This window comes from Pseudophryne corroboree, chromosome 10, assembly GCF_028390025.1.
Source record: "Pseudophryne corroboree isolate aPseCor3 chromosome 10, aPseCor3.hap2, whole genome shotgun sequence".
NCBI classification, from domain to species: domain Eukaryota; kingdom Metazoa; phylum Chordata; class Amphibia; order Anura; family Myobatrachidae; genus Pseudophryne; species Pseudophryne corroboree.
This window is the reverse complement of record NC_086453.1, coordinates 114085432-114102590: the sequence shown is the minus strand read 5'-3', so window position 1 is coordinate 114102590 and position 17159 is coordinate 114085432. Positions and strand designations below refer to the sequence as shown.

The 17159-nt window shown below is 39.6% G+C and overlaps 1 protein-coding gene across 1 annotated transcript in view; it reads right to left on the bottom strand.

The window, feature by feature from the left end:
• The window catches only part of LOC134965072 (sulfotransferase 2B1-like), a 159948-nt gene that overhangs the window by 60042 nt on the left and 82747 nt on the right, over positions 1-17159 (bottom strand). Inside the window, exons 3-5 of the mRNA XM_063941635.1 lie at positions 15519-15727; positions 10717-10843; positions 10042-10136 (exon numbers count right to left, since the gene is read on the bottom strand). Of these exons, the coding sequence (XP_063797705.1) occupies positions 10042-10136; positions 10717-10843; positions 15519-15727 (431 nt within the window). The remainder of the gene's footprint in view (positions 1-10041; positions 10137-10716; positions 10844-15518; positions 15728-17159) is intronic.

Sequence of the window (17159 nt, the reverse complement as noted above, 5' to 3'; positions counted from 1 at the left end):
GCTGCAAGTAAGGACATGTCTGATCTCATACATTTTATCACTGTGAGGATGTTTAAATGATTTACATGCAATCAAATGACTGCATGTTGCACAATTCACACATCTGTAACACCCTGGTGGTTTAGTATATACATTGGGTGGCCTAGGTACCCCTACACCTGTAATGTCTGCATGCACGAGGCGATCCCTAAGGTTACTGCCTCTTCTAAATGCAGCTATGGGTCGAATTTCCCTAAATACAGGCAAGTCTGGATCAGACTTTACCATGGGCCATATTGCTTGAGTGGCTCTTCTAATGATGGGACTGGCCACAGTGTAATCGGATACCATCGGTAACACACCCTGGTTGTCCTTCCGGTGTGGGTGTAAAAGATCATTCCGTGACATGCCTAATACTTTAGATTTCTGTTCAAGTAGAGTTTTAATGTCATAACCTCTCTCAATAAATTTAACAATAAGGTCATCAATTTTACCTGGAATTTTATCAGGATCACTGGTGATCCTCGCAATTCTCATCATTTGAGATAATGGAAGGCCCCGTTTTAAAGATTCAGGGTGATGGCTTGATGACTGTAAGAAAGTATTTCTATCTGTGGCTTTACAGTGCACTTCGGTCTCAAATTTGCAATCTCTTAGGTAAATTTTCACATCTAAAAAAACAGCTTCAGTGAAACTATGCGTATATGTTAGCCTAATAGGTGATTGCGCACTGTTAATCCTTTGCAGAAGTTTTTCTAAACTCTCAATGCCACCCGTCCACAACATAAAGATGTCGTCAATGTATCTGGTGTACCATAATACATTGTGACAAATGTTAGGATCCTCGAAGAATATGGCATCCTCGAACTCAAACATAAAGACATTAGCATACGAGGGGGCCACAGGAGACCCCATGGCACACCCCCGCAGCTGCAAATAATAATTACCATCAAACAAAAAATAGTTTCGACGTAATGTCAATTCTAAGAGGGTCAAAAATAAATCATGGTTAAACTCTCTATCATCTAGAAAAGTATTGAGAAACTGGCGCATAGCACGTAGTCCCCCATCATGGGGTATAGAAGTATATAGACTTGAGACATCCATACACACCATTAAAGTGTCTGAAGCAATGACATCAAATTTAGAAAGTTCTAACAAAAATGACGTCGTGTCTTTAAGAAACGACTGTTTTTTTGACAATAATGGTTGCAAAATGCAATCCAATAATTGGGCAACTGGTTGATACAAGGACTCCCGTGCTGAAAGGATAGGACGACCAGGAGGTTTCGTCCTATCCTTATGCACCTTTGGGAGAGTGTACAAGGAAGGGATCTTAGGATATTGGACCCACAGCCTATTAGACACTTTGTTAGAAATTAACTGGTCATCACATGCTTTCTTAAGGATATTTTTTAATTCTAATTGATACTGATCTGTAGGATCTCTGGACAATTTTAAATAAACCTGCTCATCTGACAACTGTGACATTATTTCGGCTCTATATGTCCCAATATCCTGTATGATGATTGACCCGCCTTTGTCGGCGGGCCTGATAACAATATCGTCATATTTTGCAAGATCCTGAAGAGCCTTCGTTTCGTCTCTGGACAAATTGTGCCGGATGGCACCCGGTGCCATGGTGAATCTTGAAACAGCGCCATCCAGTAGTCGTCCAAAGGTCTTTAGAGAAGCATTGTTAGAAGGTGGATCATATTTGGAGCAGGATGTTAGTCTCAGAAAAGGGTCCAGTATAGAAATAGCTGATGTATCTTTTTGATGTTGAAAATGTTCTTTGAGTCTTAAATTCCTTGAGAATTTGTGAGCGTCTCTTTTCCAGTTAAATTCATTGTGTTTATTCGTGGGCACAAAACTCAGGCCTTTATTTAACACTTGGATTTCCAAGGGTTTTAGAACTCTCTGGGAAAGATTAAAGATTAAGTCTTCTTGAGCTCTTGATTTTTTCTTCCCCCTCTGGTTTTGGCCCCCCCGGCGGGTGGGAGGATGGCTTGTGGATCCATACCATTCTTGACCCCTCTGCCTAAAGGGATTCTGGCTGAACGGGAGGTGTCATCAGATTCGGAGACCATGAAATCACTGTCACTGTTAGATGACTGATACTCCTTTCGTGGACCAGGATTTCTTTTTTGCCACGGACGTCTCCTGTATGGATTTTTCTTGCCCTGGTTCCCGTTGTCTCCTCCTGATAGCCATTTATAGACATGGTTGTCGTCATAATCTCCATCCACAGTGCGTTTCTTCTGTTTTTTAAACTTGATTAAATTCCTTTTATATTCGGTGTGTTGTGTCTCAAGTTTATCCAGCCAATCCTGGCTAGATTCTGCTTCTAAAGTGTGCAGATGATCTTTCTCAAAGATGGCTATTTTTTGTCTGGTAATTTGTAACTCCCTGTTGGATTCTTCTATGACAGACACCATAAGATCAAATGAACATTTGTTCAAAATGGCGATCCATTTTGCCACAAAATCTGGGTTATTTCGTCCGATGGTGGGCACATTATGTACCCTAAACCCTCTGGGGATTTTGTGTTCACGGTAATACTCGGATAATGATATCCCATGTAGTAAATAGTCCGTCTCACGACGTTTCAATTTCAACAACTGTTGATATAAATCCTCAGAATTAACTAATGGATCGCTGGAGGTCATTTGATCGGTGAAGAGAATATTCTCTATTTGTGCTGCAGTAGAGCTGAAAGTAGCTCCTTGTGGTGGTGCAGATACATTACGGCACCCATGTGTTTCTGTGGTAGAGGTAGATGTAGATGATTCCATCTCATATATTGGAGCAATATATATATATCAATGAAGTCACACACAGTCTGCTGCAGCAACACACGTGATAAAGGTTTTATAGTGCCGTTACCGCTACTCACCTGTCCTGTATTCACTCATCAAAGGACTCGGCGCCGGCTAACTGCAGTGACGCGCTAACGGTATTTAAGTGTATGTTTGTACCTGTTTTATTGTTATTGTCTGTGGTCCTGAGGAAGGGGCTGTGTCCCCGAAAATGTTCGTTTGACGTGACTATAAAACCTTTATCTATTATGCCAGTCTCTGAGTGCCGTACATATTGGAGGTATATGATGCTTTTTTGAACTGGACACCGGAGCATTTGTTTTACTTATGAGAGTGCCGGCTGAATTGGATTCCTATCTATGTGCAAACATTGCACCTATGGACGTAATTTATCATTCATACAAATCCTCTTGAACACTGTTATTGCCTTTCACTTAGTTTTATGGGTGGTTTATATGTTATTACACCCACTGTTTGGAGAATTCTGTGACTTTCACGTGTGTTGCTGCAGCAGACTGTGTGTGACTTCATTGATATATATATATTGCTCCAATATATGAGATGGAATCATCTACATCTACCTCTACCACAGAAACACATGGGTGCCGTAATGTATCTGCACCACCACAAGGAGCTACTTTCAGCTATACTGCAGCACAAATAGAGAATATTCTCTTCACCGATCAAATGACCTCCAGCGATCCATTAGTTAATTCTGAGGATTTATATCAACAGTTGTTGAAATTGAAACGTTGTGAGACGGACTATTTACTACATGGGATATCATTATCCGAGTATTACCGTGAACACAAAATCCCCAGAGGGTTTAGGGTACATAATGTGCCCACCATCGGACGAAATAACCCAGATTTTGTGGCAAAATGGATCGCCATTTTGAACAAATGTTCATTTGATCTTATGGTGTCTGTCATAGAAGAATCCAACAGGGAGTTACAAATTACCAGACAAAAAATAGCCATCTTTGAGAAAGATCATCTGCACACTTTAGAAGCAGAATCTAGCCAGGATTGGCTGGATAAACTTGAGACACAACACACCGAATATAAAAGGAATTTAATCAAGTTTAAAAAACAGAAGAAACGCACTGTGGATGGAGATTATGACGACAACCATGTCTATAAATGGCTATCAGGAGGAGACAACGGGAACCAGGGCAAGAAAAATCCATACAGGAGACGTCCGTGGCAAAAAAGAAATCCTGGTCCACGAAAGGAGTATCAGTCATCTAACAGTGACAGTGATTTCATGGTCTCCGAATCTGATGACACCTCCCGTTCAGCCAGAATCCCTTTAGGCAGAGGGGTCAAGAATGGTATGGATCCACAAGCCATCCTCCCACCCGCCGGGGGGGCCAAAACCAGAGGGGGAAGAAAAAATCAAGAGCTCAAGAAGACTTAATCTTTAATCTTTCCCAGAGAGTTCTAAAACCCTTGGAAATCCAAGTGTTAAATAAAGGCCTGAGTTTTGTGCCCACGAATAAACACAATGAATTTAACTGGAAAAGAGACGCTCACAAATTCTCAAGGAATTTAAGACTCAAAGAACATTTTCAACATCAAAAAGATACATCAGCTATTTCTATACTGGACCCTTTTCTGAGACTAACATCCTGCTCCAAATATGATCCACCTTCTAACAATGCTTCTCTAAAGACCTTTGGACGACTACTGGATGGCGCTGTTTCAAGATTCACCATGGCACCGGGTGCCATCCGGCACAATTTGTCCAGAGACGAAACGAAGGCTCTTCAGGATCTTGCAAAATATGACGATATTGTTATCAGGCCCGCCGACAAAGGCGGGTCAATCGTCATACAGGATATTGGGACATATAGAGCCGAAATAATGTCACAGTTGTCAGATGAGCAGGTTTATTTAAAATTGTCCAGAGATCCTACAGATCAGTATCAATTAGAATTAAAAAATATCCTTAAGAAAGCATGTGATGACCAGTTAATTTCTAACAAAGTGTCTAATAGGCTGTGGGTCCAATATCCTAAGATCCCTTCCTTGTACACTCTCCCAAAAGTGCATAAGGATAGGACGAAACCTCCTGGTTGTCCTATCCGTTCAGCACGGGAGTCCTTGTATCAACCAGTTGCCCAATTATTGGATTGCATTTTGCAACCATTATTGTCAAAAAAACAGTCGTTTCTTAAAGACACGACGTCATTTTTGTTAGAACTTTCTAAATTTGATGTCATTGCTTCAGACACTTTAATGGTGTGTATGGATGTCTCAAGTCTATATACTTCTATACCCCATGATGGGGGACTACGTGCTATGCGCCAGTTTCTCAATACTTTTCTAGATGATAGAGAGTTTAACCATGATTTATTTTTGACCCTCTTAGAATTAACATTACGTCGAAACTATTTTTTGTTTGATGGTAATTATTATTTGCAGCTGCGGGGGGGTGCCATGGGGTCTCCTGTGGCCCCCTCGTATGCTAATGTCTTTATGTTTGAGTTCGAGGATGCCATATTCTTCGAGGATCCTAACATTTGTCACAATGTATTATGGTACACCAGATACATTGACGACATCTTTATGTTGTGGACGGGTGGCATTGAGAGTTTAGAAAAACTTCTGCAAAGGATTAACAGTGCGCAATCACCTATTAGGCTAACATATACGCATAGTTTCACTGAAGCTGTTTTTTTAGATGTGAAAATTTACCTAAGAGATTGCAAATTTGAGACCGAAGTGCACTGTAAAGCCACAGATAGAAATACTTTCTTACAGTCATCAAGCCATCACCCTGAATCTTTAAAACGGGGCCTTCCATTATCTCAAATGATGAGAATTGCGAGGATCACCAGTGATCCTGATAAAATTCCAGGTAAAATTGATGACCTTATTGTTAAATTTATTGAGAGAGGTTATGACATTAAAACTCTACTTGAACAGAAATCTAAAGTATTAGGCATGTCACGGAATGATCTTTTACACCCACACCGGAAGGACAACCAGGGTGTGTTACCGATGGTATCCGATTACACTGTGGCCAGTCCCATCATTAGAAGAGCCACTCAAGCATTATGGCCCATGGTAAAGTCTGATCCAGACTTGCCTGTATTTAGGGAAATTCGACCCATAGCTGCATTTAGAAGAGGCAGTAACCTTAGGGATCGCCTCGTGCATGCAGACATTACAGGTGTAGGGGTACCTAGGCCACCCAATGTATATACTAAACCACCAGGGTGTTACAGATGTGTGAATTGTGCAACATGCAGTCATTTGATTGCATGTAAATCATTTAAACATCCTCACAGTGATAAAATGTATGAGATCAGACATGTCCTTACTTGCAGCACTCCATTTGTAGTTTATGTGATAGTCTGTCCGTGTGGATTGTACTATATCGGGCAGACTATCCGTAAATTCAGTGAAAGAATGGCGGCGCATCGCTCTGCCATTCGTCTCACTTTGGAAGGTAGAGATATTGATCAACCCGTGGCTAAGCATTTTAGGGCGATGGGCCATCCTTTATCGTCCTTAAAATATTTCATGATAGACCATATTCCTTCCTCCTTGCGGAGAGGGAATAGACCTAAAAATCTTTTAATCAAAGAATCCCAGTGGATCATGCGATTGGGAACCATCTATCCCAGGGGTCTTAACGAAAAAATAAATTGGAATACTTTATGACCCGTGTGATTTGCATAGAGGCGCTGACTGATGTGCTCTTGATTCTTCATTCAGATGGCTTTACATTAACTTGTAATTTGTATGTTATAGTTGTTTCTAATATATGTTTTTAGTATGTGGTTTTTGTAACACCTTCCCTATTTCTGTCATCTTGGGTCTCGGCTTGCAGAGCATGCGCAGGACGCGCTGAACCAGGAAGGAGGAAGTCCGGCCGCGTGGAACGCACTCCAGCGGACACCATGGTAACGGCTCCTGTCTGTGGAGGAAGCGCGTCACTGCAGCTAGCCGGCGCCGAGTCCTTTGATGAGTGAATACAGGACAGGTGAGTAGCGGTAACGGTATTTAAGTGTATGTTTGTACCTGTTTCATTGTTATTGTCTGTGGTCCTGAGGAAGGGGCTGTGTCCCCGAAAACGTTCGTTTGACGTGACTATAAAACCTTTATCTATTATGCCAGTCTCTGAGTGCCGTACATATTGGAGGTATATGATGCTTTTTTGAACTGGACACCGGAGCATTTGTTTTACTTATGAGAGTGCCGGCTGAATTGGATTCCTATATATATATATATATATATATATATATATATATATACACACACTTCATAACTAATTGTAATAGCAGGAATGTATGTGTGTGTGTGTGTATGTATATATATATATATATATATATATATACACCAATAGAAGGGCGGCACTCACGAGACAGACATCCAAACAGAGAATAAATCAGACGGACAGCGTCACGGTGTTCAACGTTTCAGTCTATTTGCAGACTTTTTTCAAGAACAAGTGTACAACATCAGTGTACATACCTTAAATAGGGTGGTCCGCTCGATAAGCCATGCCCAGCTCCCGGCCGCCGCCGGTCCCTGCTGGTCCGCGTCATCACTTGTTCTTGAAAAAAGTCTGCAAATAGACTGAAACGTTGAACACCGTGATGCTGTCCGTCTGATTTATTCTCTGTTTGGAAGTCTCGTGAGTGCCGCCCTTCTATTTGTGTGCATGCTGGAGTTCTGCTTCATGGAGGGCACCGGAGCGATATATTTTTGGTCAGTTATGCGAGTGCCGACATCATTGTTTGATATATATATATATATATCTTTAGGATGGAAATGGATAATCATATCGTGTGTGGGATCATATTGATCAGGGTCACATAACAGTAATCCGGTGGGTATGAGGATATTGTCGCATATTGCAGCAATAAGTAATTAGTAATACCAGATTTATGTATGATTAATGTGGTGGGTTTAACTGGTCATGGGGCGGGAACACAGATGTAAACAACAGTAATCACATCTCAAGACTTAGCCATCGCCCACCTCTTGAGCTGACCAATGATCCCCAGTGCACAGGATATGTCCCACCCCCGAACCAATGGAAGAAGAGCATACAGTTTCTATTGTTTCATGCTTTGGAATATTGCATAAAAGCCAAGCCTCCTGGCCGGTCAGTCACATTTTCTGAAGGTCATCTATCTTGATTGATTGAGGACCGGGACCAGGTGGCGCTGGCGAAACAAACGTATGTATCATGTAATTGTATTATTGTTGTAACCCCCTATTTAGCAAATAACTGTTGGTGGGTCGGATCCCAACATTTTAAATACAATTCGTGTCGTGTTACTTTCCTGCTAGGGGTTATAAAGTGTATTCCGACTCACGTGTATCTACTCCGTGCTTACAGCGTGACGGCGTACTTACGCAACGTGTACGCATCTGTTAGGGGTTACATACACGCTTAGCTGTCGCAGCGGCCTGCACAAATATAAGTTAAAGGTATTGCTTTTTCTTCCTGTAAGTTAATAAGCATTAACACCGGTTACCAAGGCAATTTACCCAGCAGCACATGTGGTTCCCAGCATGCCGTTCAGCGGTGTAATGCCAGTGGATGAAGTCATAGACCCCGGCGGCAGGAGGCGGGAGATCACAGCAGCATCACAGGGTTCTCACCCTATTTAAGGTATGTAATTGTTTATTTCATTTGTTCTGTCACATCCTGACAAAAAAGCCATAGAGCCTTGAAACGTTGGCTTATATGGATTAAAGTTCACCTGTTTCAAAGACCAAAGGAGTGCTGCCTGGGCTATCAAATATAGATATCTCATACATATACGTACATACACACAGTATATATACACACACTAATACATAAAATAGTTAGCTTATATTGCCCAGGTGCATATTTCAGGATTACAGGGGACCCCTAACACGAATAGCGGCATTCCATGGACTTTAGAAATATGTAAAAACTCCAAGGTAATGTCTCCATCATTTCAGATGTTTAATACATCTTTTTTTCAAGGATCCATGAAAAAAAGTTGTATTAAACATCAGAAATGTTGGCGATATTACCTTGGTGTTGTTGCATATTTCTGAAGTCCATGGAGTTCACACCCTAATAAAATGTGCTGTGCACGCCTATGCTTGTATTACTTGTTTTTATGATTTTAACATATATAATCACCTACTCTCCCCCCCTTCCCTCCTGATGTATCCTTTGTCTCCCCCTTCCTTCCCATTATTGGTGTCTAATTTACAAAATCATATTTGTCTACTTATTTGTATGGGTACAAGCCAAGTTTGTTGCTGGTATTCAGGGTATTTGCGAGTCCTGTCCATTAACTTGATGCTTGACCCTTGCACTATTTTTTGATTTTTTTGTCTGGTTTTATTAGGAAAACCCAATAAATATACTTAAAAAAAATGAAATAAACATTTACAAAAGAAAAAAAACACCCTACATTTTCTGAAGAATGTTAGAGTCTGTTTGTAAATGTAACTATTTATATAGGGGGTCATTCCGAATTGTTCGCTAGTTATTTTTTTTTTGCTACGGAGCGATTAGTCGCAAACTGCGCATGCGCAATGTACGCAGTGCGCCTGCGCCAAGTAAATTAGCACAAAAGTTTGGTAATTTACTCACGGCGTAACTAAGTTTTTTCATCGCTCTGCTGATCGTAGTGTGATTGACAGGAAGTGGGTGTTTCTGGGCGGAAACTGGCCATTTTATGGGAGTGTGCGGAAAAACGCAGGCGTTCGAGTTGCAAAACGCAGGAGTGGCTGGAGAAACGGGGGAGTGGTTGGGCAAACGCTGGGTGTGTTTGTGACGTCAAACCAGGAACGAAAAGGACTGAGCTGGTCGCAATGGTTGAGTAAGTCTGGAGCTACTCAGAAACTGCTAAGAAATTTCTATTCGCAATTCTGCTAATCTTTCATCTGCAATTTTGCTAAGCTAAGATACACTCCCAGAGGGCGGCGGCTTAGCGTGTGCAATGCTGCTAAAAGCAGCTAGCGAGCGAACAACTCGGAATCACCCCCATAGTGCACTCATATTCTGCGGCACTATACAGAGAATATTTAGTCATTCACATCAGTCACAGCTCCAATGGAGCTTACAATCTTTATTCCCTATTACAAGGACACAATCACACACACACACACACACACACACACACACACACACACACACATGGTGTGTGAGGGGACTACCTAGAAGAAATACGGAGATAATGTACATACAGTATACCCTGCATGTCAGAGCGGACAGTTTGGGTGTAGCGTAACCATACCTGCAGGAGCTCCTCATAGGCAATGAAGAAGAATCTGCTGTCATCCTTCATTTGCATCCAGCCTTTCACATGTTCAAACCAAGAGCCATACATAGCTGAAAGTAAAGCAATTGTACAGTGTGTTAAACAAAGTCTAAAATAATTATACTTTTGATAGCATTATAAACCAGAATTAGAAAAAAAATAACCAGCAGATGAGGACAGAAGCAGATGAGGTGGTCACCTAATGGTGCAGTTTGCACCACAGTAGCCATGCATCTAGACCAGTGATATGTCATAGGCATAATTATATATACAAATATTTGTGAGCTTAATATCAGCTTTCCTTCTTTTCTCCTAACACCTAACACACTTCCCATTTGACCATTAATTATGCAATATATAGTTAAGATGGCTTCCAAGTATGTGCACTTAACTCTCCACTCATTGAAGAATACTAGCAGTGCTTCATGAGAAAAATTGGCCAGGAATAGTATAGTGGGACCTGGCAAAGTGTATGTGAATGTCTTTTGATGTTGATGGGCCATCACATGTGGACATGTCTGCCACTCAGACATGCCTTGATCTCAGTGCCCTTACATACAGTATTATAAAAAGTATGCAAATGCATAACCATTACAGAACTTTCAATGATTTTCAGATTAATAATAAGAGAGTTATGTTTAATAAACTTACTATTCCCCTGCAAAAAGTCATCCAAGACTTCCTGGAACTGTTCAACATCTGAAAACACTTTGATAATCTTGGTAAAATGGAATAAAGATACAACGACATCTTTAGGATTTCGCACTGTGTAGATAATCTAAAGAAAATCAAGAATTAAATTCAGTAGATAAATATGTAAATGTAGCGTTGATACAATTCAGATTTGAGCCACACATTTTTCCTAAATTTTCCTACATATCAAAGTTTCTTTACTCTACATCCTATCTAAACCATCAGTGGGCAACAGCTAGCTCTCTGTAACCAGTTATAATTCCTTCTCTTTTACCTATTTTCTTCTCAGACTAGGCCATGGTGAGGCCTTCTCACTATGTTGATAAGACAACCACTGTTTAGCTTACTTACAAACAGTATGCACACATTGTAACATGCCCAAAAAATTTGGTTGTAAAAGAATGATCAGTAGTAGTAGTAAATACTTACCAATAGAATTCAGTTCAATTGTTTATTGTCACTACATACACATCAAACACAAATGAAGTGAAGTTCCAAAAACAGTTGAAGAGGAAATACAATGGCAACACATTAACTCTCAATAACACATCTATAAAAATTGTTCAGATCTATTTCTGGATAAGCTTGCAACACACAGCCTACGTAGGAAGTGGAGACATTGCTGCACCTTTTCCACTACAGAAGCAATGTGTGAAGTCCCAGTGAGATCTTCTAAAATATATTTAGACTAGGGGTGTGCACAGAGACATTGTTCGGGTTTTGTGTTAGGGTTTTGGATCTGATTCTTCTTCGTGTTTTGGATTTGGATTAGTTTTTTGGTTTTGGTATTGGTTTTGGATCTGAATTTTTTTGAAAAATCATCAAAACAGCTAAAATAACAGAATTTGTGGGTGTTTTTGTTCCTACATTATTATTAACCTTAAAAACATAAATTTCCACTCATTTCCAGACTATTCTGTATACAGCTCACAATATTGCTTTTATCCAGTTTAGGCCAAAAGGTTGCACTGAGGTAGCTGGACGGAGCAGCAGCAGCCCTCGGATGTACATACTGGGAGGACAAAATATTTTTAAAAAAATGTATTTAAAAAAAGACACACTAGGCAAGGCTCAAGATTTCGGTTCACAAAAGAGGATTAAGGCAAAGAAGAATAATAAAAAAACAACAACAACAACAACAACAACAATATTTTAGATTTAATTTATTACATGAGAAGAAAAGTAGACTCTTGTGTGGGTGCTTTCTTGTGATTAATAAAAAAATTATAGAAGAGTAGATAAAACTTTACATTTTATTAGATCTTTTTTAAAAAAAAAAGGAGATTTATCCAACTACACATACACCACTAAAGACAAACAAAACATAGTACAAGTTTTAACCATAATGATGCTATAAGGTTCAGAGAATAGGGTCCAATATATATGACAGATCCATCAATTAATTCGTGATTTTTGGGACATGACTCAAAAATTATATTGTTTCAAGAAAACCAAACGTGGGTAAGTTGTGATGAGGATCACCCATGTATTTCTTCAAGGCCATTCAGTGGCTGAGTGCCCTGTAGACAAATGTAGCTGATTGAAGTACCTGTGAATTATCAACAAAAAGATTTCAATGGATAAGTACTGATTATAGAATAAATAGGTTGGAGATGAATCTGAGAATAAACATCAGTGGTGAATCTGCTGTCAATGTTAGGTACAGAGTGTCCTGGTCATCCTGAGTTCTACTAAACTTGGTATTCTCAGGAGGTCTCCCATCCAAGTACTAACCAACCATTACACTGCTTCGCTTCCAAGATCGTACGGGGGTCGGGCATCTTTTGCCGATCAATTTTTTTTGCAAATGAGAGGCCTGGCAATGGGGGCAGCTTGTGCACCCACATATGCCAATTTGTTCTTGGGGTGGTGGGAGAAAGTCTTTGCTTTTAGTGAAGAGAACGAGCTCTATAGTAAGCATGTAATGAGTTTGCTACGCTACATAGACGACATCCTTAGAATCTGGGATGGGAGTGAGGAACTCCTATGGGATTTCATTAAGACCTTGAACAATAATGATGTGAACATCAGTCTTACTCACACTATCAGCAATGAAAAGGTATCCTTCTTGGATTTTAATATATACAAATCTTCGGAGGGAGTACTGGCTGCAGAGCTATTTCAAAAAGAGATGGCAACGAACAGCATTCTGTTCCAAACCAGTACCCACTTTCCAACAACCATTGAAAATATACCCAAAGGGAAATTTATAAGACTGAGGTGGAATTGCCCAAAGGAGAAAATCTTCAAACAAAAAAAGTCAAGAACTAACCAATCGCCTAATTACGAGAGGTTACAGCAAACGTTTTTTGAAACAAGCTCAACAAGAAGTGACATGAATCAACAGAGAATTATTGATCTTCCAAAACAAACCAAATAGGAACAAGGAGGACACCAAGATCAGATTTCACTCAAGAATGCTATAGAGAAACATCTGCTTATTTTACACCTAGATGCTGAGCTTTCTCCTCTATTGGACACCAAACTCCAAATTAGTTGGCGCAGATCCAATAACATCAAGGACCTTTTGGTATGGAGCCACTTCACCAAGGAACAAAAGAGAACAAAACAGTTGAAGGGGTCATTCCCATGTGGGCAATGCAAAGCGTGCCCTCATAACTGAGGTGGTCCAAGATAGGTCAGGATGTGACATCCCCATCAAACACTTTTTAATTGCAACACAGAAGGAGCAGTCTATTTTATTACCTGCAATTTAAGGTATGTAGGGATGGCCACCAGAAAATTTAAACTTAGGATCTTAGAACACATGGGCTCAATCTGCAATGCCACCTCTGATCTGGCTGAATCTAAAAAAACGAACATCTGTAGCCAGACATTACCATGCCAAGCATCAAGACTCCCCAGGTGAGATGAAAATATTTGGACTCTTTAGAGTCCACCTAGGCATTAGAGGAGGCGACCTTAGCAGAGAGCTGATCAAAAAAGAAAGCAAATGGACTTTCTTCCTGGGTGGACTCAAACCAACAGGCCTTAATGAGTACATAAATTACAGTGTATTCTTATAGTCAACCAGTATTCTGACAATTAATTTATTTTAATGTGCTACTTGTCATTTTTACATTTGGAGATCTAATTACATATCATTGATTTCAAACCGGTGCGGGATCCCACATGCCCTACAGATTTAATTTATTTAATTAATTTTAATTTCAATTTATTTTAATTTATTTTATTTTATTTATTTAGAATATAATTCCTAATTTCCACAAAGATATACAGAAAGTTTACTATATGAGTATGGAGAGTTAATTTATATTCATTTAATTTAAATTTAATTTATAATTATTATTAATATTATAATTTGAATTAATTACAATGTGGTGATGGAAAGAGTTATGAAAATAGGACAATAAATAATGAGAATATGAGCTACAGACACCACACCCCTAGATGGACGGAGCAGCTGCAGTCCCTGGATGTATATTGGGATAAAACCGCACTAAATATTAATTTAAATCAAAATATATAAATATATTATTTTTCTATCACACACTGCAGTTAAAGTGTCGCACAAATGAGTCAAAAATATGTAGAAGTATTTTTTATATCACACACCAGCGATTACAGTGTTGCACAAATGAATCAGAAATATATATAATAATTACCTACTGCAGTTGACTACACCGACAGCATCGCACAATGCGTTTATGAGTAGGAAGTAATATACTGCAGTCTGACTGGCAGTGTTACAGTACTTATGAAAATCAAATAAAAATTGTATAGTGCTCTGGGGTACAGCACAAACAAAATAGATTTTTTTATAATTATAATTTTAGGCTTTTTGTTTTTATCTTTTATAATTTAAATGTTACACTGGGGTAGAGCCCCTGGGTAGATGGACAGAACACCCCTTTCAGATGCATAACAGAAATATATTTTTGGCTTTGGATCACACACAGAGGATATATAGCAGTAGTATATGGCAGCCGCTTCTCCTGCCCCCTTCGCTTTTTAGTCACAGAGCGGTGAGAGCACACGCAGTCACAGAGAGAACCAAAGGAACACTCTCCTGCCTCCCTTCTTCTGCCCCCCTTCCGTTTTCCTAACAGGTAGCACAGAGCATACACAGTACACGTTCTGTGTGTACACTCTCCAAGTCCGGAGTGAAAATGGCGGCGACATGCAGCTCCTTATAAAGAATCCAAAACTCGCGAGATCCGACAGTAGGATGATGATGTTTTGCCTCGTTTTCGGATCCGAGTCAGGCGTGCAAAACCGAGCCTGCCTTCGGATCTGCACGTTTGGGGGAGACTATTTTTGGAAAACCAAACCTGCTCACCCCTAATTTACACCAGGAACTTAAACTCCCTCACCCTTTCCATTCTTCTACATCATTTATGCACAGTAAGTGCAGCTCTGGTTTCTTTGATCTCCTAAAATACTGTAATTTTCTTTATTTTCTTATTATTTAACAACAATTAATTATCCTCCCCCATTTTACAAGACGACAAACCTCGGCCCTAAAATGGTCTTCATCATCCCCAATTAGCGTCATCTGCAAATTTTAGGTTTAACTGTGAAGACGAAACACAATCATAAGTATACAGGGAATATTGTGATGGACTTAACACATCTCAGAGGGATGCCAGTATTGATATTCAGTTCAGAAGAAGTCTCAGCACCCATCCTAAAAGCTTGAGAATTAACTGAATAATAATTTAATAATGTAAGGTGTATTACGAATCTCATTATCCTTCTCATATATATTAAAACATTCTATTTTCCTATGTTTTGCTTACTTTAGCTTTAGACTTGAAAAAAGATTTTGCGAACATGTTGAATGGTAGATGGGAAGTAATTATTCTAGGAGGCACAAGGACCTTGATCTGTGCTTCAGCAGCAATAGTTTCATACCATGGTGATCTCTCGTAGATTGGTACACTGTTGCTAAGTGTGGCATCTCCTTTGTGCTTTATTAAATTCAAGATCTGTATCATCCAGTTAGTACCTAGAAATAAAGAAATTCAAAACATTAGTAGTATTTCTATTTTTTTTTTTTACTTTTATTAGTCTATATTTATCCACAAAAAGGCATCCAGAAAACAGTTTCTAGTGGGTGACAATATATTTAATTTTCTTGATAAGCAATAGGGCTCAGGTTTGGAATAATACAGTTATATAAATGGAAAGATCTGAGGTTCTGGTCAATGGTGGGGTGGGTGTGTATTTAGTTTGCTCAATAAGGTGCGGCACCTGGAATTTACTGGAAAGACACATGGGGAGATGTATCAAGCCTGGGAGAGAGAAAGTGGAGAAAATACCCAAACCAAACGATCAGCTACTAACTCATTTTTCTTGCACAGTCTTTGAAATTACAGAGGCAAATTGGTTGCTTTGGCCAATTGCTCCTCTTTATCTCTTCAATGTTTCATACACAGTCCTTCCAAGAGAGACATACTGAGCACAAGGGATCAGGGTAGAATATGCTAAGCCCTGACTGGAGGAGCTCAACTGACCCCTGGTGCAGAGCATCATGTGATAACTTTACTGGTGGGAAGGACAGTAGCTTAACTTTTGCACATCAGGCAGCACAAGCACAGGTATAGGATATGGAGATGTCTTCCTGGCAAATTGTGAAAACTCAGCCTATATGCCGTCTAAAGAGAGCTAAGATTTCAGAGATTGGTAAATTGCCATTTTTAAGAGTCCCCCTAGAAAGCTATTGAGCACTGCTTATGTGGATACAAATATGTTCAATGCTATGTTAAAATGAAAAAAACTCCAATACTAAACAATGTGGCAATCCTCCCACTTTGTAGATTTCTTTAATATCTTGCCTCTCCTCAGAGTATAAGAGGTGTAGAGTAAGGTTCCTAAAAAATGTGTCCTAAGGGAGGTGTCCAAGTTGAAGGCAATTACAGTAAAACATTTATGAGAGAGTAAGAGATACTCAGTTGGTGGTATGGCAAATTAGGATTTTGTTTATGTTTTAGAAGACAAGGATGCTGTTTCTTGAGAGGAGACAATAACGGATACCTGTATTCTCATGGGATTAGTGAGGTCAGGCTGAATGTGAGAAGGGCAGCAGTGCTACGATGAGGAATGGACTGGAGTTAGAAGGCTGCAAATTTGATACTAGAAGTAAGAGGGCATTCCAAAAATACAGATGATTGGGGGGGAGGGGGGTCGACATGAATAAGTAAAAAAAAAATAGATACTAGTGGTCCTGAATTATTCAGTATTTTTAAAATCGATACCACAAGGATGATTTATTCAACGCATTAATACTTTTGCAATGATATTGCTTCAGATTTTAATTCTAAGGTGTGCCGTGTCTGATAAGCTGTGAAGAGGTGTCAAGGAGCACCCAGCGAGATTGTGATGCTCTAGTACTTCTCACCATTCACATCCTTCACTTGTTCTTTTTTTTTTTAACCCTT